General features: G+C 34.5%; 1 protein-coding gene across 5 annotated transcripts in view; it reads left to right on the top strand.

The window, feature by feature from the left end:
* Oct-TyrR (Octopamine-Tyramine receptor) overlaps nucleotides 1-24,313 on the top strand; it is a 769,263-nt gene extending 744,950 nt beyond the window's left edge. For all 5 annotated transcript variants that reach the window (XM_065370690.1, XM_065370686.1, XM_065370689.1 and 2 more), the window contains 2 exons: nucleotides 13,078-13,768; nucleotides 22,426-24,313. In XM_065370690.1, coding sequence (XP_065226762.1) covers nucleotides 13,078-13,768; nucleotides 22,426-23,011 — 1,277 coding nt within the window. In that variant the 3' untranslated portion in view covers nucleotides 23,012-24,313. The remainder of the gene's footprint in view (nucleotides 1-13,077; nucleotides 13,769-22,425) is intronic.
* Nucleotides 24,314-24,732: the final 419 nt, after the last annotated feature.

Genomic DNA, 24,732 nt, shown 5'->3' on the forward strand with positions numbered 1-24,732 from the left:
TTTTACTAAACGAAATTGAGCATGCTGAATTTTACGTAATAGTCTAATTTCAACATATGAGGCTATTGGAGGCAGTTTCAGTTGTTTTGGAGCTTTTTGCCATATTTTGGCGTATACATTTCTTCAGTAAGTTGGATAATTTTACAATAATTGAAATTTTGAAAAATTCATTTTACCTGCGCTGCTAAGCGCATATGGAAGATTTTTATTTGTATGATATTTTTAAAAATCAGATCACACTGCACTGGTTTTACTCCACCACATAATTGTAGCATGGAACTGTGTTCACCTGAAGTTCACATCAATTTTTTTGTATGTGTGTATTTGGAAAAATTAGTCTTGAGTGCTTGAAATTTTGAAAATCAAAAATCAGGCAAAGTAGTTTACTTAAAAAAGTGGATAAACTTCAAAAATGACCTTGGTTTTTTTCGCAAAACAATGCAGATGTCGGTACGACCTCTTGAAGTTGGGCGAAAAAAGGTTGCCTAGTGTAATTATTCATTCAACATGTTTGTTTTTGGCTGCAATCTTTAAAAAAAAAAAAAAATACAACTAATAAAAATCAAAAACCCTTTTGCAATCAGCAAATAGCTGATGGCTTGTTTATTATCATAAATCTGATATGTTGATTTCTTTTTGCGACACAATCAGTTCTTTTCTTCGGGTTACCAAATCACAAAAGCGTAGGAAGAACAGGCCACAATCCCGCCTGTTCGTCTGGTACACAGTATATTGATCCAAAAAGATATACCTACGTTGGCTAGATTTAGGATTCATCTGAATAAGTGAACACTAGTACCTACAGCAAATATTCATTATTGAATCGATAACATCTAAAATTGGTTCACTTTTGTGTTTTTTTTGTCTCAGCGTCTTTTCACCGTGATCATGCTTGTAATGGTGATTACCGGTTCCTTGATGAGCGCTTACATACCTATTAGTACATTCATCGTATTTGCAGGCAATGAACAAAACTGTAGCTCAGAAGAGTTCTCAAAAATGTAGTCGGAATCAAGATTTTTAAAGGGTCCAAGGATGAGAACAGACCCCATATTCTAAATCAGTGACTCAGGATTAGTACAAAGTGCAGGTCGTTTTGAGGCAGTTTGTAAATTCACTTATCAGGGTTCTACTTGTTCTTATTTTAGCATTTTTTGTGTCATTATGTGGCATGGTGAGTTCATTGCACCAAACCGCAGATCGTCAGATTGTGAGTTCTATTAACAAAAATTTAGACTCTGAGTCTTCAAGAAGATAATAACAATCAACATACTGCTTCGTTTCAAAAAGCACATTGAATTGAGGTCAAAGTCTCACAAGGAAGGTATCCCAAGTGACAGAAAAAATTTTGAACTGAACAACGCTAAATCGAAAGAGCATGCACATTATATCACCAGCCAAAATTTCAAGCACTCGAGAACATTTTTTGATTTTTGGTAAATTTTTGAAAATCAAATTCGTGCCACAAAATGAAAAAAAAAATCAAAATTTCATCAAAGTGGACAGAACGCTGAAATTTGTTGGGTATATGCTGTTTTCGACCCTCCAAATCGATTGGAAATGATTTCTAATTGTTTTAAGCAGTTCATGGAGCCATCAGAAGATTATTGAAATTGATCATTTTGATAAAATTTTACTCAACGAAATTGAACATGCTGGAATTTACGTTATATTATAGCCTAATTTAAACATTCTGAGGTGATTGGAGGTGGTTTCAGGGTGTTTTGGAGCCTCTAGCCATATTTTGGCGTTTACATTTCTTCAGTGATTTCACAATAATTGAAAAATTAAAAAATTCATTTTACCTGCGCTGTTTGTCGAAAAAATAAAATTTTCCGATTTATGGATCATTTTCTCTTTTTGCATTTTTTTGTTTTTTTGACATCCAAAAAAATCGAGTAAAAGATCGTTTTCGACCAATTCGAGGTCGCTGAGTCCGAATCCGATGTCTATTTGAGTCGAGTGTCGCTGCTTCAGTGAGAAATTGCGACTATTTTGCAAACTTTCAGCCGAATTGCAAAATGAACGTCATTTTCATGTTCAGCGATCTCAAATTAGTCAGAAAACGTGATTAAAAATTCAAAATTTAACACATTTTTGTTGACTTATTTTTTAACTTAAAAATGAGGTATTTCTGGGAGAAGGAAGTGCGATGGCGAGAATCTGACACCGGAAATGAATCCGCCATCTCGAAAAACCCTCCTGACCCGAATTTTGACTCAATTCGTGACAAAAAGTTTCACTGCCTAAAATTTTTTTATTTTTGGTAAATTTTTGAAAATCAAATTCGTGCCACAAAATGGAAAAAAATCAAAATTTCATCGAAGTGGATAGAACGCTGAAATTTATTGGGTATGCTGTTTTCGACCCTCCAAATCGATTTGAAATAATTTTGAATCGTTTTATTAAACAGTTCTGGAGCCGTCAGAAGATTTTTGAAGGTTGATAATATTTTGACAAAATTTTACTCAATGAAATTGAGCAAGCTGGAATTTACGTTATAGCCTAATTTCCACATGCTGAGGCCTTTGGAGGTAGTTTCAGGCTATTCTGGAGCTCTTGGCCGTATTTTGGCGTGTACATATCTTCAATAAGTTAGATATTTTTACAATAATTGAAAGTTTGAAAAATTCATTTTACCTGCACTTTTGGATGAAAAAAAATCCATAATTTGACTTCTCAGTTTCGGGTACTTTTTGGCATGCAAAAAAAAATCGAGTAAAAAGTCATTTTCGACTAATTCGAGATCGCCGAGTCTGAATCCGATGTCTATTTGAATCGTGCGTCGCTCCTTCAGTGAGAAATTGCTAGTATTTTTCATACTACGAGTCGAATTGCAACATGGACGTCAGTTTCGTGCAGCGACATCAAATTAGTCAGAAAACGTCACTGAACATTCAAAATTTGACAACTTTTTGTTGACTTATCTTCGACCTCAAAAATGGGATATTTCTGGGAGAAGGGGGTGCGATGGAGGGAATTTGACACCGGAAATGAATTCGCCGTCTGAAAAAAACCTCCTGGCCCCAATTTTGACTCGATTAGTGACAAAAAGTTTCATTGCTCAAGATTTGTTGATTTTTGGTCAATTAAAAATCAAATTCGTGGAAAAAAATAGAAAAAAATCAAAATTTTATCAAAGTGGATAGAACGCTGAAATTTGTTGTGTAGGTATGCTATTTTCGACCCTCCAAATAGATTAGAAATTATTTGTACCTAATTGTTTTAAGCAGTTCTGGAGCCATCATAATATCGATAGTTTAGACCCAAAAATAAAATACAGAGTGATTTTTTTAAATTTGAGTTGTTTTTGTGGGTCAGAAGAGACTGTCAAAGTTGCGAAAATGGCCGTTTTTTTTGCTGTACTTCAAGAGTTTGTACCTAGCGACATTCGTATTGTCATTCAAAAAAAACAGGATTGCTTACTCGAGATCTCAATCACTTCTCTTCCGCACATGCAGTTTATGAAGTCTATTAGGATGTAATTTTCATTGAAAATCTTCTTGAAAGCTATATCATTGCTAGATTTCAGTTGCGTGTATTGGAATAAAATAATAAAATCTTATTAGTTATTACTCTTTGATAGTCTAATGTAATAGGTACCTAGTTCATTGGTACAAGGACACCAAAAGACAATCTTTGAGCCGGGCAGACAATCGCCAAGTTCCATAGAGTTGGAAGGGGTATGCGGAGGTTCATATCCCAATTTTTGAAAACGGGGCCAACGGTGCGATATCTTGTGTCAATGAAACATTATTGAGCCCCCCTGAGTTAGAAAATACCATTACTTTCGAAATCTGTGGAAGAAGCATGCCTCAATTGTTGGACTGGAGAGATAACATTCCACCAATCATACGCTTCTATTTCACGTTGCCAACCTATATTTTTAATGAAAAACTTTCTTAGGAGTACTCGATATTTCTGGGCACCCTGTACTTACATATTTACGGCAAACTGAGTATGCAATTCTATTAACACCGTTAGATTGTTTTCTATCTTCGTCTCGCGTACTTATAAACTGAACTAAAAGTAAATTTGAGACCATCTTTATCACTCCTATTTTCTTTCGATGGTTCTCTTGAAGAATAAAGTTCCCACGATTCAGAAACATTTATTAAAGTTTTGATATATGAACTTTCATGATGAAAGCTCAATTTTCAAATGATATTTTAAATACAATCTGTATTAAAATGAGTCCACTTTTTAATGGTAGAGTTTCAACTGTCAAGTTTAATCATGTCATCTGAACCTAAACTTCAATTTTTCAGTAATTCATTCGTTCGCAAATGATTTTTCCCCGCTTAGAAAATTATTCGCGAACGAATAATTCATAATTATTTTTCATTATTGATAAATAAATTAAAGAATGTTTGTGTTGCCTTGTCGTGTATTTCATATATGATTTAATTTTCAAGTGATTTTATCGTTTTCGAATGATTCCTCGTTTCTTAGCGAATCGTTCGCAAACGAATCTAATAAAATTCTTCATTATGCGAGTATATGTAATTCGATCATTTTAAAATTATTTGTCTATTCCGAGGTATTCATTCGCGAACGAAAGGAGTCCAGATGTTGATAATCGGATTGAATGTGTGATTTTTCAGTAAGTTATTTGTTCACGAACGATTTTTTAATTTTGAGCAAATCGTCCGTGAACGAATTTTTTACAGTTTTCATTTTTCATTTTATCGTCATAAATTATCTGATTTAATTTCCAAGTGATTTGGTCGTTCTCGAATGATTCATCGTTCTTGAGTAAATTTTTCGCAAACGAATCAAACTGCAATTTTGTTTTTTGCTGATAGATTTTGTACCTAATATCAATTTTTTAGTAAGTATTATCTTTCTCTGAGCTGATTCATTGATGATTCATTCATTCGCGATTGATTTTTCGTCTATGATCCAATCGTTTGAGAAGGAGTCATCTTTAATATTGTCAGCGATGAATTTAAAAATGTCTTATAATTTGTGAGGGAAAAATACGTGAAATATTACGAAAACGACAAAAATTTTCTAAAATTGGTCAAAATATTAGCAAAATTATCTGAATGAAAATTAGTAGAACTCGTAATGTACCTAACTTTTATCCATTATTGCAATGATCGAGTTAAATAAACCTACAAAATATGAGAAAATTTTCGTGAAATTATCTCTTCAATCGTGGAAAATTCGTTAGCATTAATCAAAAATGTGTAAAAATTGCGCAAAATAATGCAAAAATTTCGATGAACTTAAGGAAAGTACCTTACCTTAAATTTACAAAAAAACGTGTTGAAAATAAATTAAAGTGAAAGTGAATGGGTACTTGTACTACTTCGAAAAATTAACAAATTTTTTTATGATAATTTTTTTATCACTCTAAAATTTAAGAAGTTTGTGAAGCTCGAAATTGTAAATTTAATGAAATTTTTATCAAATCGAAAATTGTTGAGCCCTAAAAACTTTTGAAATTTTAGAGTAAGTATGAAAAAAAATGATCATACGAGTAAGAAAATTTGTTCATTTTTTGATAAAGTATTTATTCATTTCCGCATTTATTGTTTTCATCGCAATTTTTTGAAATTTAAAATCATTTGTGGCCCTTTTAATTTGCAAGTTGGGCAAAAAGTCATGTGTAATAGGTCATTTTGTCGTTTTTAAAAGTACCATCAACCCCATGGTCAAAATTGGATTTTGAAAACGTATTTTGCCCCTTTAATTTTCAAGATGGGCAACTTGTTTATCTTATAAATCCAAATCTGAAGTTGTTGGTACTACCATTCCCCGGACACCCTGTATATTTTTTAAAAAATGAATAAATTATCATCTTTATTGATGTTAAATTTAATAAAAGCTGTGTTGTGTAGAATGTTAGAAAATTTGGTAGATATTACGCTTTTCACTCCATTTTTACAAAATTTTACCAGATTTTCCTCAATTTTCAACGATTTGCGAACATAAATTTTATTGATTTGCCAACGAGTCGCTCTATTTTTTTTTCATTTGTGAAATTTTTGCCAATATGGAATAGATTTTCTGTCTTTTTCAAATGTATAAAACTTTGTTTTGAATTAAGTAGACACATATTCATTCAAGTTTAGGTAGCTGATTTCAATTTTGGAATTTTTTTGGTATTGTGTGATACTATTTTGATGACATTTTATATGTATCAATTTATCTGGTTTCCGATCACAATTTTCGTGATTTTCCACCATTTTTTGGACTAATGTTTCATGTTATCACATATTTCTCATTTTTAACTATTCATTAGTCTATTTTACTTTTTTTTTTGACAATTTCAAGTAATTTTTTTCTCATGTTTTTGCCACATTTTATCAATATTTTCTTAATGTTTGAACAATTTTTGACTATGTTCCACAATTTTATTCCCAGTTTTGATCCAGTTTCATGTTAATTTGATGAATTTCAAAATTCTAAATTCTGATTGGTCTAAATTAATGCAACTGTAATCAACTTTATGCAGCATATGGAGCAACGTTTTGAACTTTTTGTGAGTGAGAAACCTTCTCTGAAACGCATAAGGTCATTTTGTTTTTTGAAAAACGCATGAAAAATTAGATAAATTGTGATGAAAACAGTTTGTGTTTGAATCGTACGTTTTGATTATCAAAGATTCAAAAATGATTTTCAGTTGAAAAGGTTCACTTGTTAGCCAGTAATTCCCGAAGTGTAATCTGTTCAATAAAATTACTTACTTAGGTACTCCTAGATAATGTAGGGTTGATTTTGTTCGGATGATCAATATGGGTTATACGGTTTTAATGGTCTCTGAGTAAACCTAAACGCACCTCACTCTCATAATATGCGTTAATTTTTCAAGTTTTGTAAACAATTTTCATTAAAAATAGTTCGTGCAGTAAAAGGTGTTTTCCTTGGTAATTAAAACGTGCGAAAAAGGCGATCAAAACTGCATGCAAATAAAACGGTGTTATTTGAGCTGATGTTTCATAAATTTTTGACATTTTTAACAATTTTGTGATTTTTGGAGTTCCTTAAGATGTACTTATTCCCAGTTTTGAACCATTTTCAGATTAATTTGATGAATTTCAAAATCCTAAATTCTGATTGCCCCAAATTAATGCAATTGTAATCAACTTTATGCAGCTTTTGGAGCAACGTTTTGAGCTTTTTATAAGTGAGAAATCTTCTCTCAAGCGCACGAGTTCATTTTGTATTACATATTCTAAATAATGCATGAACAATTTGAAAAAATGTAATGAAAACCGCTTGTTTGAATCGTTTTGATTATCAAAAATTCAAAAATGAATTTCAGTTACATGAAATCTTATTGGCTTTGGAGGTTTTAAGTTATGCTCTTTTGTGTGCATATATGTATACCTTTGATTAATGATTTAGTTAAACTCGGAATGTGCCAGTTGAAATGGTTCGCTTGTTAGCTAGTAATTCCCGAAGTGTAATCTGTTCATTAAAATAACTTACTTACTCGTAGATAATAGAGCTGAAACGGTTTTCTTTGAGATTCTTTGTTTTAAAAAACCCCATAAAAAACTAGATAAATTGTGATGAAAACTGCTTGTTTGAGTACGTTTGGAATGGTCTCTGAGTAGGCCTAAGTGCGTCTCACTCTCATAATATGCGTTAATTTTTCAAGTTTTGTAAACAATTTTCATTAAAAATAGTTCGTGCAGTATAAAAGGTTTGTTTCTTGGTAGGTAATTAAAATGTGCGGAAAAGATGATCAAAACTATATACAAATGAAAATGTGTTAGGTATTTGAGCAGATGTTTCATAAAGTTTTGACATTTCTAAAAATTTTGTGATTTTTGGCATTTCATACCTAAGGTTTATTTCCAGTTTTGAACCATTTTCAGATTAATTTGATGAATTTCAAAATCCTAACTTCTGATTGGTCTAAATTAATGCAACCTTGCTCAACTTTATTTATTTTTTTTGTGTTTGAGTTGAAAATGGGCTTAATCAATAGTTTAGACCCTAAAACAAAAAAAAGAGTGAGCTTTTTAAAGAGTTGTTTTTGTGGACAGGAGAGACTGTAGTTTCGAAAATGGCCATTTTTGCGCTACTTCGAGTGTTCGTAGCGACATCCGTATTGTTTTGCGTGAAAAACCAAGGTCATTTTTCGGATTCTACACACTTTTTTAAGTTAGCTACTTTCTCTGATTTTTGATTTTCGAAGTTTTAAGCACATAAGACTAATTTTTCCAAATACGAAAAATTCGATGTGAACTTCGGGTGAATACAGTGTTCCGTTCTACAATTATGTGATGGAATAACGCCAGCGTAGCATGCTCTGAGTTTTAAAAACAATATGTACAAATAAAAATTTTCCATTTGCGCTTGAAACTTCAAAAATAAAAAATCAGGGAAAGTAGTTTACTTGAAACAGTGCGTAGAATCCGAAAATGACCTTGGGTTTTTTCGCAAAACAATACTGATGTCGCTACGAACTCGTTAAGTAGGGCGAAAATGGCCGCATTTTTTCAACTTTGATTCATCTCTCCAGACCACATAAACAACTCAAATTGAAAAACCCCACTCTGTTTTTTGTTTTAGGGTCTAAAGTATCGATTAATCCCATTTTCAACCCGAACACAAGTATGCAGTTGCCTGGTGTTATCTTGATAGATGTAAAATTTAATAAAAGTTGGGTAGAATTTTAGGAAAATTTTGTATTATTTCACTTTATTTTGACAATATTTTATCAGATTTTTCTCGATTTTCAACTATATTTGTACATGATTTTTATTGTTTTGCTGACGAGTTTGCTCTATTTTTTTTTCGTAGGTATGTGAAATTTTTGTCAAAATATGGAATAGATTTTCTGTCTGTTGTAATTTTCTGAAACTCTCTCAGGACTTTTTCAGGTGTGACTTTCTTTCAACGTTTTATCAATTTTTTGACATTTTCAAAATTATTTGATTTGTGGCATTTTATCAAGTTTTTCCCAGTTTTGAGCCATTTTCATATTAGATAATTTGATGAATTTCAAAATCCTAAATTCTGATTGGTCTAAATTAATGCAATTATAATCAACTTTATGTAGCATATGGAGCAACGTTTTGAACTTTTTGTAAGTGAGAAACCTTCTCTCAAGCGCATAAGGTCATTTTGTTTCTTAAAAAACGCATGAAAAATTAGATAAATTGTGATGAAAACAGTTTGTTTGAATCGTACGTTTTGATTATCAAAGATTCAAAAATGAATTTCAGTTGAAAAGGCTCGCTTCTTAGCCAGTAATTTCCGAAGTGTAATCTGTTCAATAAAATTACTTACTTACTCCTACGAGTACATAATAGAGGGTTGGTTTTGTACATCGACCTTTTATTCCCTATCTGGACAGCGATTCCAATCGGAATTCAAGCAAATCTCTGATGCAAACCTCCCAAATCGAGTTTGTAATGAATGCCTCTGCGCATTGCGCGAACTCGTCTCTTACCTTACACCACTTACCAAGCGTAGGATCATAATCGCGTGTGGAAGGTGGTTATCTCCTTCCACACGCGATTATGATCCTACGCGGTGGTACGCTTGGTAAGTGGGGTAAGGTAAGAGACGAGTTCGCATTTGGGAGGTTTGCATCAAAATAAACCCTTGGAATCGCGGTCCAGATGAGGAGAATAAAAGGTCGATGGTTTTGTACGGATTCTAGATTACACGGTTTAAATGATCTCTGAGTAGGACCTAAACGCGTCTCACTTTTATAATATGCGTTAATTTTTCAAGTTTTGTAAACCATTTTCATTAAAAATAGTTCGTGCAGTAAAAGGTGTTTTTCTTGGTAATTAAAATGTGCGAAAAAGGCGATCAAAATTACATGCAATTTATGAAACGGCGCTACTTGAGCTGATGTTTCATCAATTTTTGACATTTTTAACAATTTTGTGATTTTTGGAATTCCATAAGGTTTATTCCCAGTTTTGAACCATTTTCAGATTAATTTTATGAATTTCAAAATCCTATATTCTGATTGGTCTAGATTAATGTTGCCGTAATAAACTTTATGCAGCTTTTGGAGCAACGTTTTGAGCTTTTTATAAGTGAGAAAGCTTCTCTCAAGCGCATAAGTTGATTTTGTTTTTTAAAAAACGCGTGAAAAATTAGATAAATTGTGATGAAAGCAGCTTGTTTGAGTCGTTTTGATGATCAAAAATTCAAAAATGAATTTCAGTTACTTATTGGCTTTGGAGGTTATAAGGTATGCTCTTTTATGTACACACCACATAAATGTAAGTATATTGTATACCTTGGTTTAGTTGAATTCGGAAAGTGTCAGTTGAAAAAGTTCGCTAGTTAGACAGTAATTCCCGAAGTGTAATCAGTTCATTAAAATTACTTACCTACTTACTCCTAGATAATGGAGTGTTTGAAATCATGTTATTTAAGTTGACGTTTCTTCAATTTTTGACATTTTTAACAATTTTGGAATTTTTGGAATTCCATAAGGTTTATTCCCAGTTTTGAACCATTTTCAGATTAATTTGACGAATTTCAAAATCCTAAACTGATTGGTCTAAATTGGATAAATTTAAAATAATAATAATAATATAATAACGATAATATATAAACTCATCCATTTATAAACAAGTTAAAAAGGTCCTATTTAAAAAGTTCTTATGAATAATAATAAAAAAAAAAAAAAAAAAACTTTCCTTATAAATCTAAATAATGTACTATATTCGATCCTTTCAGATCGAATGGGGGGGGGGGAGTTTGGTAAATCTCCTATTTGCAGACCTCTGGAGTTTGTACGCCATTTATTTCGTTGTTGTAGAGTGTGTAAGTAATCAGAAGACCAATGTTTCCAAAACATTTGTGTTTTCTTTTGAATTTGTTGCCAATATAGAAGTCGAGATTCTGGAATATTGATATAATTTTGTTCTGGGAAAGAAGTAATTGGTCTTCCAATAAGAAAATGTGCTGGAGTCAGCACTTCTAGGTTATCTGGATTATTACTTATTGGCGTTAATGGCCTTGAGTTGAGTATGGCTTCAATTTGACATATGTAGTAATGTTGTGTATTCATCAAAATTATAGTGTGAGTCATATGTAATATTTCGTAAATGTCTTTTTATACTTTTAATATTACTTTCCCATAGGCCACTCCAATGTGGTGCATATGGTGGTATAAATGCCACTCTATGTTTTGTATTTGGGCAAAATTTATAATTTTATCATGATTTATTCGCAAGAATTCTTTGAAATTCTTGTCCAGAATTGGTTTGGTTCCAACAAAGGTTTTGCCATTATCAGAGTGAATTTCCTTTGGAAGCCCTCTGCGTGATATAAAACAGTGTAAAGCACTTATGAATGCTTGTGAAGAGAGATTGCCTACTAATTCAAGATGTATTGCTTTGGTAACAAAGCATACAAATACTGCAATATATGCCTTAAAAACAACTTTGTTTCTTCCACTATGACATTTTACGTTGACAGGGCCTGCATAGTCAACACCAGTTATGTGAAAAGGGTTGTTAGGTATAACCCGAGATTTTGGTAAGTTAGCCATGAATTGTTCTTGGACCTTTCCAAAATTATTGCAACCGTAGTGTCATATTCCATATCAATTCAACCAAAAAAATGCGATTTTGAAAATCATGTCTTTCGAATTTCGCTCAAATTTTTTTAAAAATGTCTACCCACCCAATAAGTAAGAAACCCGCAATCAGTTTGGCCTTGCCCCCTCAGGAGGCAGGTGGGGGGCTTCAATTCTTTTCACATTATCTCGAGGTACTCTACTTCAGTAGCGCATGCCTCCAAAGCTATGATATTTTGATCAAAACTGATTTCACAGTTCAAAAGGGCATTGCATTTTGAACTTTTCAAGTATATTTAAAATTTCCAAAAGCTGAAAGTTGGAACTTTAGAATTTAAAGTTCAAATTTCAAAATGGTGCTGTAAATGGGAGCTACCAATTGAAATTTTGAAAAAATTTCCATAGATGTACGTTTTGATGTTTTTTTTTTGTTTTTGAAATATTCAATTTTCGAGATGGCATCTTTCAATGGAAGGGGAACACCTCCTCCTCCGAATTTGGGCAAACTTTTCAATAAACAATCAGGGGCATGTGATATATTGAATTGTATGTTTTTGATGACGCTGAACACGAATATAATGTCAGTTTTTTGATTGGACCCCATCCACGGTGCCCAGCACCTCCCCAAATGGGGTAAAAGTTCAAAAAACTGTTTTGTTCGTGCGACATATGAAATATTATGTTTTTGGTGATGCTGAACACGAATATGACGTCAGATTTTTGATTGGACCCCATAATATATGGAAATCATTACCCACTTGTTAGTCTTTAGCCCATTTGGGGAGGTTCTGAGGGTCATGGGTGAGGTCAATTTGAAAAACTGAGGCTATATTCGTGTTCAGCGATATCGAAAACATACTATTTCATGTGTCACACGAATGAAACCATTTTTGTGACTTTTACCCCCTTTGGGGGAGTGCGGAGGACGTGGATGAAGTTCAATCAAAAATCCAACGTCATATTCGTGTTCAGCGTCACGAAAAACATGCAATTCGATATATCACATGCCCCAGATTTTTTTGACAGTTTTGCACAAATTTGGGGGAGGGGGTACTACCCTCCATTGAAAGATCCTATCTCGAGAATTGAATATTTCGAAAAAGCATAAAAAGATACGTCTATGGAAATATTTTCAGAATTTTAAAGGTAGCTCCCACTTACAGCGCCATTTTGAAATTTGATCTTTCAACCTTTTTAGATTATCAAAGATTCTAAAATGAATTTCAGTTGCGTAAAATCGTTGCTTTGAAGGTTTTAAAGCATGCTCTTTCATGTACAGCTTAGCTTAATTCAAATCGGAAAGTGTCAGTTGAAAAGGTTGGCTTGTTGGGCAGTAATTCTCGAAGTGTTAACTATCTGTTGATTAAAATTACTTACTCCTACTCTTAGATAATGGAGGGCTGATTCCATACAAACGTTGTGCTCGCCGTTCTTAATTGAACTGAGAAAAATACTTACTACCACCCAAAATTGTGTTTCATCTCGAGTGTTTGTTGATTTCCTAAACACCTGTACCTACATTTGTAATCATGCTAATGAACCCGATGTAACTCTTGTGTTCACAGGTCTGGTGATCTTGACGACGGTGATAGGCAACGTGCTGGTAATTCTGAGCGTATTTAACTACCGTCCGTTGAGGATCGCGCAGAATTTTTTCATCGTCTCGTTAGCGGTGGCCGATTTAACGGTAGCGTTATTAGTACTGCCTTTCAACATAGCGTATTATTTAATGGGAAAATGGATATTCGGTATTTACGTGTGCAAAATGTGGCTAACAAGCGACGTATTATGCTGCACGGCGTCTATATTGAATTTATGCGCTATCGCTTTGGACAGATACTGGGCCATTACGGACCCGATAAATTACGCCAGAAAAAGGACAGTGAAAAGGGTTACGCTGATGATTACGATTACGTGGGTTTTATCGGCCATTATTAGCTCGCCTCCGCTAGTTGGCTGGAACGATTGGCCTGCTGAGTTTGATGAAGATACACCTTGTCAGTTAACGTCTGAAAAAGGATACGTTATCTATTCGTCGGTCGGATCGTTTTACTTGCCGTTGTTGATAATGGCCATGGTTTACATTCAAATATTTCTCGCCACCCGGAGACGTCTCCGTGAGAGAGCCCGAGCTTCTAAATTGAACGCCGTCAAGGAAATATTATCAAATAAAAAGGAGCATCTGCAGCATTCGCCTTTAGAGCCCGAATCTGTCAGCAGCGAATTGACGAATTGCGTGCAGAATAATTCTTTCAGGTACGTATCATCATATCCTCTTCTTACTGCTGTGTAAAATTTTCTATTATAGTGATGGATTTTGTTTTAATGTCTGCCATTTCCTGCGCCTCCTTATATACCTACGTTACGTTGCGTTGCGTTGCGTTCTGCGTTGCCTTTGCCTTTGCCTTGTTGCTAGGGATGAAAGTTACAGGCGTGCGAATTTCACCGGAGAGGTGTCGTTGTGATATGAAAAACTCGTTAATTTAAGATGAAAGAAGAGAAAAAAATAACTCGCGGATTTATCACTCTCAATCTCATCGGTTTATTACTTGAGAAATATTACTGGGTATAAATATTGACGCAGCTCCTTCGACGGTAAAGTTAGGCAAATTTATTACCGTCGTTAGTTTGTTGCTGCAGGGAGAAGATGTATAGAGTATGATATACCTACTTTTTTAATTCGCTGTTTAAAGGGAGGATGCTTTATTTACATTTACTCTCATGTTAGGGCACATTTACGAGTCGATGGAGTTGGAAATTTTTGATTGATTTGTTTGAAAACTTGATACAATACTGTATGGAGTCTTGATAGCTCTCTTCCTTGTGCTAGAATCAGCGCTCGTGACGATTTTCATTTTTAGGAATTGAAATCTCACTCAAAAAGTGAGGTTCACTGAACTTAAAAAATTTGGTCAGATGCTTTGAAGACACCCGACTTTATTCCATTGACCTGGTGGTCTGAAATTTGCCCCAGAACACTCTCATATTGGAGTAACCTTGGTAGCATTTTTCATTTGAAGTTATATGAGAAGAAATTGTAAGAAATGTGTATTTTTTAAAATAAAGTTGTCACACCTTGCACAATTGCACATCCCTGGCTTCGTCTATATTCACCCAGGGGGGTTTAAAATTTGCCATATGAGCTCCCACAAAAAAAATTGGCGAAATTTTGTACTTAAAGTTACTTACTAATGTTTGTGGAAAATGATACGTTGAAATGCCCATGATCCTTCGATTCTGCACCCTTCTTTCACCTAGTGGTCTCGAATTTGTCATCAGAGTGCCTACCAGCTCGAAAAAGACACGAAAGCACGAAAATAGTACATAAATTTCTTTAGACAGCACGAAAATTAAAAAAAAATTGGCTTCATTATCAAAACTGTCGTTTCCGATTCTTATTCGATTTCCTGTAATACTTTTTGAATTATAAATTTTTAAAAGCTTTAGCCCTCGCTTTGGTCGGGCTACTTTTCTCTCTTGATTTCCAAATTGAATTTTCTGGAAATCTTCCTTTAAATCTGAAATCTTATGTCAAAAATAATGGTTTTTAGAATTATCTTTCGACCAAAGTGCCATACTATAAGCTAAAACTTGAAGCGCCAAAAACTTGGAAAATGAATCTTGAAACATATTTTCTTTTGTGTTGAGGAAAAATTATGCAATTGAGTAACAATCGTGCACACGTATTTTTCAACTTCAAAACTTGGACATTGTGCATATTTTCAGCCTTTTAGTACCTACTAGCCAAAAAATAATGGTCTTAGATTTTCATCTCTGTACACCACGAAGGTATAGAAACTCACCTCACGTATTTTCAAGGTTGCAGTGTCCCTTCTCGTACGCGTTTTATGAGGTAAAATAATTGCAAGATATTGCATTTTTTATTGGAGATAACCTCACTTTGACTTTGAGGGCCCTTAGCGGCTCCCTCTTTCAGCTGAGGGACTCACATTTTTTATGGAACACTTTCAACTCAAAATAAACTTTTAATACATCATAATTTAGGTTTTATTACGTAACTGCCCAAGTGCCTACTTCTGAAGGCTTATAATTTATAAGTTGTAACTAAAGATCTCAAGGCTGGTTGAATGCGAAGAAAATCTAACGAAAAAGTTTTAAAAAATCTTTTAAAAATCAAGTAATTTTAATGTAGGTAGGTATGCAGTTTTTTTTTTTTTTTTTAAGAAAAAATTTATAGATTTTAACTTGATTGGAATACTTTTATTTTCATAAAAAGTTTTAAAACAAAAACACAACGTTTTGGCACACAGTGCCTTCATCAGGTGATGAGAAAAGACTGACACAAGTGGAATTACCTAGTACATACTTACATATTATTATGGCGAGAAACGGAGATAAATTATGAACTGCATACGTGAAAAAAATGGGTTTACGAGGTAGGTACTTAAAATAGGAAATTCATAATGAAATTTAAAAATTAGCATTTCAAAAAATTTGTAGTGAAAAGACTTTTTAATATACCTACATATGTATTATATTATATTTTTGTACGCAATTTTTATAACGAGGTCTCAAAACCTTCCAATGATGGAAAACCTTGAGGCCTGAGGCTGCAGCAGTATTCGAACCCAGAACTCCATCGGCTCGACGTACGAAGCTCGTGACTGAACCACTAAAAATTGATTTTTGAAAATTTTCGGTCAATCCTGATCATTTTTTTGAGGCATTTCTTTAATTTTCTCTTGAAAAGTATCTCGTAATTTAATTTGGGTCTCGAGGTAAGAGCAATGTAAGTTAGGCTGTGGATTGCGGCTCAAAAGAAGTCAGTAGATTTTGACTAAATTCAGCAGAAATCTTCACTTTGAGTTGAAAGTCGTTCAGAAAACATTTTAGCTACGGAGGTGCCCTTGGAAGGAAGAAATGCGCTATCGAAGAGGGAGCACTTTTAAAAAAATCTTATTTTTTCACTCCTGTCGCCACTCAACCAGTTTATTCGTGTTTTGAAAATTTTTCTTCTAGAATATTTCGCATTAATCATACCAAGCCAAATTATCGAAAGGCAACATTTCTGAAATTAGGGACATATTTTGAAACGAAGTAGTACCAATTTTTGGATCATTATAGCCAAGTTCAAAAATTTAAGAAAAATAGCCAAAAACTCGTGGATTTTTTTCAATTTCTTTAAATTTTCAATAATGGCTAAAAAATTTGCACCATTGCGTTCCAAAATATTTCGCCAGTTTCAGGAATTGTGTATTTTGATATGTCTTGATCAACGCAAAATATTGAAGGATAATAAAGTTTTCAAAACTTAAATGTATCTAAAAATAGACGATTTAAAAATTGTCAACTGCTCAGTACAACTTCGAAGTCCTAAAACTGGTTGAAGGTAGAGACAGGAGTGAAAAAACGAAGATTTTTCAAGAACGCCCCCTCTCTGAAGGCCCATTTTCTCTCCTCCAGGGGCATCTACGGAGCTAAAATGTTATCTGAGTAATTTCCAACTCAAGATGGAGGTCGCCGTTGAATTTGGTCAAAATCTAGTGATTTTTTTTTTTGGGCGATCCATTCTAATGTAGGTTTGATGAGATTCTGTTGGAGCTGAAGGCAAGTAAAGGAATGTCTTCGCATGAATTAAGTATACCTTCCAGTGGGTGTTTGAGTTCATAGTGTACTAAAAAAATTTGAGAACGCCTGTTTTCCAAAAGCGCAATTAATGCATAAAAGCGGAAGCCAAAAAAAATTACTTACTACTCGAGCGAATAAGCAAAAGCGAATATTATTTAAATCCACGGTGATGATTTTAAAAAATGCAAACATCAATTGAATGGTGCTTTTCAAGAAGGTCCTATCGACAAAAAACTGGTTTTGAGAAAAACGCATTTTTATATTTCAGTGTTTTGCCATTTTGGTTTAAAATGATATAGCGAGCTCCGGTTTTTTTTGTTGAATAGAAGCATCTTTCCACTATTTATTTCCTGCGTAGTAATTTTTTTTCCACCACCAACATTTCCATGGGAGCGCTTTACAAAAGAGACCTCGATAGGACCTTCTTGAAACGACAGGACCTTCTTGCGGTTATTCACCTAAAAATCGATTTTATTCCTTCTCAAACCCACCAAAAACATGAAATAGTCACTCTTGAGAAGTAATTTTCAACGCAGAATTCAAATTTTGAGTCAATTTTGCCCCTCGACCCCCAGGGGGGGTGGTACCAAATGAAAATTTGGGGAAAATGTGAAAAAATCGAGTATAGTGTCAAAATCTTGATACTTTGAGTTAAAAACCACGATTTTTGAGTCAATTTCCCTCGTAGCCCCCCAGGGGGGTGGTACCAAATGAAAATTTGGGGAAAATGTGAAAAAATCGAGTATAGTGTCGAAATCTTGATACTTTCGGTTAAAAACAACGATTTTTGAGTCAATTTCCCTCGTAGCCCCCCAGGGGGGGGTGGTACCAAATAAAAATGCGAAAAAATCGAGTATAGTGTCGAAATCTTGGTACATTTGGGCTGAAAACCCGATTTTCGAGTCAATTTTGTCCCTCGGCTTCCGGGGGGAGGGGTGTGGTACCTAATCAAAATTTAGGATAAAAGTGAAAAAATTGAGTACTTTAATGTAATACCTTTAATACTGTAGGGCAGAAGTTCTTCCGCCAGCATTCCCCAAAACGACGAATATGAAAAATTATGCATTTTAGTGTATGTAAAACAACTGCGATCGATTTACTTGCGGAAACCTGCGAAAATCTGTATCATCTCATACTTTAACCATGCATGTGTGAGTGCGCACTCGATTTTTTCACTGTTTTCCCCAAATTTCGATTTGGTACCACCCCCTTCCTCCCTGGCGTGCGAAGGACAAAATTGGCTCGAAAATCGGGTTTTCAGCCCAAACGTACCAAGATTTCGACACTATACTCGATTTTTTCGCATTTTTATTTGATACCACCCCCCCTGGGGGGCTACGAGGTAAATTGACTCAAAAATCGTTGTTTTTAACCCAAAGTATCAAGATTTCGACACTATACTCGATTTTTTCACATTTTCCCCAAATTTTCATTTGGTACCACCCCCCCCCCTTGGGGTCGAGGGGCAAATTGACTCAAAATTTGAATTCTGCGTTGAAAATTACTACTCAAGAGTGCCTTCTGGTATAGTTGTGATCAACCATTTCGGAGAAGAAGGTAATGCGCGCATTTTCCAGTTGCGTTTCCTAGCCAACTTCATATAGCTGCTGTTTGTGAACAACACCACATGGAGCGCTGCGGTTTGCACCATCTTGTGTAGAAAACGTCAGAGATTCAAATTTCATGAACTCCTCAAAAAGGTCCTATCGGTCGATAGGACCTTCTTGAAAAGCACCATTCAATTTTTGTACATTTTTTCAATTGCAAGGGTGGAGGGAGCGATGAACCCAGGTGCCCATCTTTTAGCCACACCGCGCCAGTGTTTCAATATTTTTAGCAAAAAATAAAATCAATAAGTAAGTAGGTATAAAAGTATTAGACTCTATCTAATTAAGTAACTACATATTTGTTAATTTATTGTTTTTGGTGTTTTTACATCATAGGTAGGTATTTGTAATTTTGAAAAATCCCAATCAAGTTAGGCTTAGATAGCCTACAAACCCTATTTCTAAATCTGCCCTCCGATTTTTATGCTAAGGCTAGAATTTTTATATTCCTCCAGAAGGCGCAAAAATTCACTCGAGGAGCCAAAATTGCGTTATCGCTTGTTATCAAACATGTTTAACAGGTTAAGTTAATTCACATTTACATAGGTTTTCAAACGGACACTTGACCTGTTTTTTTACTTGCTAAAAAATATAAATAACCATTCACCTAATCAAAAACCACTGGTCGAAAAAACTTAATAAAATAATACAGCTAATTATGCCACGTTGGCAATTACGCCACTACCGCAGTTCTCATGGTAAACGGGTAGATGGCGCCATGTGACGATTTTTAGATGATTGTACTGTTAAAGCCAAGGTAGGAAAACCAAAAATATCACCGGACCGGAAAATTTTCTGATCTATGGCTCACTTTTTCGTAAATGTTAAATTGATCACAGTTTGGAAACGTGTTGTAATTTGTAATAAGGGCGAAAAAATTTTTGAAGATATGTTTCCTGTAGTACCTAAATTTAGTGGTGATTTCAATGCGATAAGTAAACAGTTTTTGTTATTTCTCGAAGTAAGTATCAAAATGTTTTAAAATATACAAAAGTAGGTACCAATGTTGAAAATTACGCCACTTTAACAAAACTCTTTCAGGACTTTCACATTGTATTTGACCAAAATGCTAAGAAATAATTTTTAGCAATGTTTTTATCAATAATTTTAAATTTTTTGGGGTGGGGGGTGAGTGGCGGAATTACCTGCATATGTTGATGAATACACCACTTTGGTGAATAATTTTCAGAAATGGAGGGGTGGGACAGGGGGAGAGGGGTAATGGAAACATTTTTTTTTTAGGGAAAGGTGGCCAATAAGATGCCCAAAATGCCAAATGATTTTTACCAATGTTTTCATAGATTTTAAATAGTTTTTTGGGGCGGTGGTGTAATTACCTGCACATGTTGATAATTACGCCACTTTTGTGAATAATTTTCAGGAGGAGATGGGCGGTATTGGGGGAGGGGTAAGAAAAAAATCTTTGAAGTGGTTCATTCACATTTTTGCCAAAGATGCATTTTAACCCCACTAAATGACCTCAAACCTTAGCGTGGTGTAATTAGCTGCATATATCTTAATCAAGGGGTTTCATTTGATTTTATCGCTGCTCTAGTAATTTTTTACATTTTTCTGGGAAAATACATATAAAATTGCATCAGAGGCTTCCGAATGACGGACCAAAGTTGGGAACGATAATGGCAGCCAAGTTGCAGGGAGGTATGCACTTGGAGAGCAGAATGAATGATGTGAAATGCTCGTAGAGTTTGAAAAAAAACACGTTCTAGTAATATGCAATACCGGGTTCAAACAGCATGAAAGAAGAATTTATACGCATGGGTCAGTCCTGGAGATCAAGCCAGAAATCAGATAGACTACATACTCGTAAAAGAAAGATTCAAGGTGCACTGAGGTAAGTCAGAATGGGTTTTTCACAATTTCAACTTTGACTGATGGCTGTTATTCTCCTACAAATGAACCAGTGTGGCTCAAATTGATTACGTAGGTTCCCATAAGGGTTCTTTACCTAAGGTAAAAATTTGAGCGCGATTTACACTGTAGCTTTCGCTTAGTGGAATAAAATATAAAGTGTTTGGACTCAGACCCAACTTTGCGGACCTGTTGTTCAGAAACAGAGCGTCCTACAAAAATTTTTAGTCAACAAAGTTGTAGAGAATTTAATTCTTTTTGAGATCACTCTCATCAGATTTTCACTAGGATGTACAGTTTGTCTGGTATATGCGAAAAACTAAAAGATAGGAAAAAATACAATTGAACCAAAAACATGTGAAACGGAACTGAATTCCAAAAATTTTTGTTCCATGGTAATGAAAGGGTAATACCCTCAAGTCCCTGCTGGGTAGTGCTTCGGAATATGCAAACCTCTAGGTGCTGGAGCACGAATTCGGGCTTACCCCGAATTCTAACTTACACTGGTGCACCTTAAGAACACAGTGAAGAACTGTCATACATAAACATATCCTTGTGCTGACTGTAACTCTGACCACAAGCTATTGGCCTCAAAATGCCAGATAGTCTTGAGTCTTGAAGAGCCAGAAGAAGAGCAAAGAACAATACCAACAACTCGACATTGCAAAAATCAAATCAAAACACGTGCAAAAGAAATCTTGAGAAGAGAAAATATAAATCACTGAAAATAGCTAATCTCAAGATTAAAAAAAAAAATCATCAAAAATCTAAAAATTTTGAGCGTTTGAAATACCATTTTGAAATTTCGATGAAACGTTTTACTATCGTATTTTCAAAGTTTTCCATCCATCGATATAGTTTTTTTCCTTCTTTGAAGTCAGCCTCATCTACTAAGTAAATTGAATTTCATCAATTCTTTAAAGAGCACATGGTTGTTCATCTGGTCTAAGGCGATTTAGGCGAAGTCCTTATTCCCATGTTGACTTCCAACAGTAAATATTTTGTTTTCAAATGATTCGTATGGGGGATATCTTTTCGTATAGTACAAAGATCATCGAACCATCATACTCTTCTCTCTACCTCACTCCTTTTACAAAAAAAAAAAGAAAGAAAGAAAAGAAAAGAAAAACCCCCAATGTAAATTGTATTTTTATCTTCGGAAACGTAGTAGTACTTGGTAAGTCTGTAAGTACATTTTAAAAACAAATATCTGCCTTTTTTTTCTCGTCTATATTCTCTTAACTCAATTGCAGAGTCGTCGTCGTCATCGTCGTTTTTTTGAAAGCGAATATTTTCTTAGCGTAGCGCAATGCAAACATCGAGTTGTATAGGTAGGTAGGTACCTACATTTAAAATGAGAGAATTTCTCGACAATTGAACGAGGCACGAGCTATTTATAAAAACACGCGGAAGTAATTTGTATCCGGTTTCGCCGGCTCTTAAATTAATTCCAAGGGGAAACCGAAACCATTTGGATGAAATAAAAAAAAATCTACACGTAGTTTGAAAGCGTGCTCGAATAAGAGAACATTATAAGGTGTAGAGTTAGAGGTAGGTATAGCTAAAACGAGGCAGGCGTAAAGGTAAAAGAACTGCGTGTAGTTGTACGTAATATTACTACTACGAATAAAGGGTTAAAAATACCACCACCAGCGATGAGGTGCGTATTCAAAGATAGTAAAGCTGCGGGCGACGAGGTAGGTACGCAACAAATGGTCGAAATGGCATCGCAGATCGCAAGGTGAAGCATATAGGGGCTGCCTATGCCTATAGCTGGTAGTAATTTAGCCTACAAAAACTCGACTTTGTATAATTTTGTTGTTGTTTGCGTATGTTGGTATATTGTAGGACGAAAACGAAGAGCAGAAAAGGCAAGAAACGTTGCAAACATAAAACGAAATGCTCTCAGCATTCATTACTGGTACCTAGAACGCAAGCAGACGAATCATTATCGGACGTGCCTAGCATATCGCCGGGTAAAGGCAACTCTTCCGAGGGTAACGAAGTCACCGCCACCGAAGGTAACAACAATCCGACCGAGAAATCTTCCGAAGAAGAAAAATTACCCAATAAAGAAAACACCCCTCAGACCGAAACCTCTTTTATAGTCAAGTCGACGAATCCGCAGAAAAAATCCGTCTTCGTGCATCAGTTTATCGAAGAAAAACAACGCATCTCGTTGTCGAAGGAGAGAAAGGCTGCACGTACTTTGGGTATAATAATGGGTGTATTCGTCTTCTGCTGGTTACCATTTTTTCTCATGTACGTTATATTACCGTTTTGCGAGTCGTGTAATTTGTCTCGCCGAACCATTAATATTATTACCTGGCTCGGATACATTAATTCGGCTCTTAATCCCATTATTTACACCATATTCAATATGGATTTCCGCAAAGCGTTCAAGAAATTGTTACGTTTGAGGCAGGTCTCCTGATCGAGGAAGCTGCCTAGAAATTTTTCAATGTGATAACGATCGTCGTTCGTCGTCGTCGCTTTAAGTATTTCGATTCGGTATCTATAATTTTTATCGCGTATTTTATTTTATTTTTCTCAGTTTCTCTGTTTTTGTTTCTCGTTTTACAATACTCGTCGCGCGTATATTGTCGTATATACATAAAATATAGTTCAATTCGTATTGTCATTTTTTTCCTATATCGATTAAGCCAAACCTTTTTTTTTTTCATTTATAATTTTTAAAAAAAAAAAGTATTTCTCTAATTGTAAAGTAAAAAAAAAAAAAACTCAGCCAAAGGCACCTTATATAAGCTTATCTATATAGCGAGACTTTAAAACATAATGTAAACTTGTACAGTGTAAAAGGTAAACTATGTGTGATAAAAAAAAGCCCAATGTTATTCGCCTGGTAACAGGTGCATATTTGCAACGTTATTGTGCGTTAAAATGAAGCGTTTCCTTTTTAGCACTCGTTTAAAAAGACCACCGGCAAAAATATTCAACCAAAAAATACCCTACCTAATGTTACTGTCCTTAAATAAGTCGCCGTCTCGCACAAAGTACCCTTCTGTGTATAGTAGGCTGACGAACACTTGTTTTTTTTTCTCTCTTTTCTCGCGTAGTATACGAAAGATGGTTACCTTTTTTTTCATTTTTTTCTCGTTTTTTTTTCTTTCGTCTTTTCAAAGCGAAGGAAGCGTTTTTTTTGCTGCTTGCTGTTTCGGTGAAATTTCTGATAATGTCGATGCTCCGGTGCGAAAAATGTTGAAAAATGAGACGAAAACACGAGCCGGCGAAATATTGTAATATTAAACGAGTATCGGAGAACATCCGGAGGTGTAAATTTCAAAGAATTCGATATTACGAGTATACGTAGGTAAATGCCTATCTAGCGTGTTTTTAATTTGTGATAATGGCTGATGGCTGGCGAATTCTGGAGTATGAATCGAGATACGATTATTATTTGTGTATTTTGATATCACTGTGTATTTTGAAGTAGGGTTCTGGAAAAGTGGTTGAAAATTTACCTACGAGGAATTGACCGCAAATCGGAGTATTTTATTGAACTCGAAGATCGAAGATAAGTAAAAGAATAAGTTGCATTGATGAAATTTCGAATTGAATTTTCCATTGTTGAGTTTCGTTGACCTTGAGTGAATTTTTTGTTTGCTTTTTTTCTCCGTTGTTAGGTTTAGTGGATGTTATGTTAATTTTTTGCTCGATTATTATATGTATGGTTATATTTGAGAATACGTCCAGTAAATTCTTAAATGATCGTGTATTGGTTTTTGTTGATTAATGGGAGATGAAGTATGGCAGGGGTTCGGAGAGGTAGCAGGTTACTTACTTCTTCGAAATTATCTGGGCGTATTTACAATGAAATGATATAGGTACTTATATTGTGATTAATTTTTAAATTTCTAGAATTTTTTTGATTTTTGAAATAAATTGAGAACCATAAGTAGGTAATCGAAATTGCTTACTTTGAAAAAATCTCGAAATCTTGAAATAACGAGTTTGTACGTAATACGTACCTAACATATCGCATTATGAAGTTGGAATTCTTGGTACGAGCTAGCTGTTGTGAACAAAAAAAAAATACAATTTTTATCAAGGATTTTGTTTTTAAAAAATACGCACTCTCCGAATTCTACGACATGAAATTCGATCGAAAGAGCACATCTCAACCCCCCTCCCCCC

This window comes from Planococcus citri, chromosome 1 (genome assembly GCF_950023065.1).
Source record: "Planococcus citri chromosome 1, ihPlaCitr1.1, whole genome shotgun sequence".
NCBI classification, from domain to species: Eukaryota; Metazoa; Arthropoda; class Insecta; order Hemiptera; family Pseudococcidae; genus Planococcus; species Planococcus citri.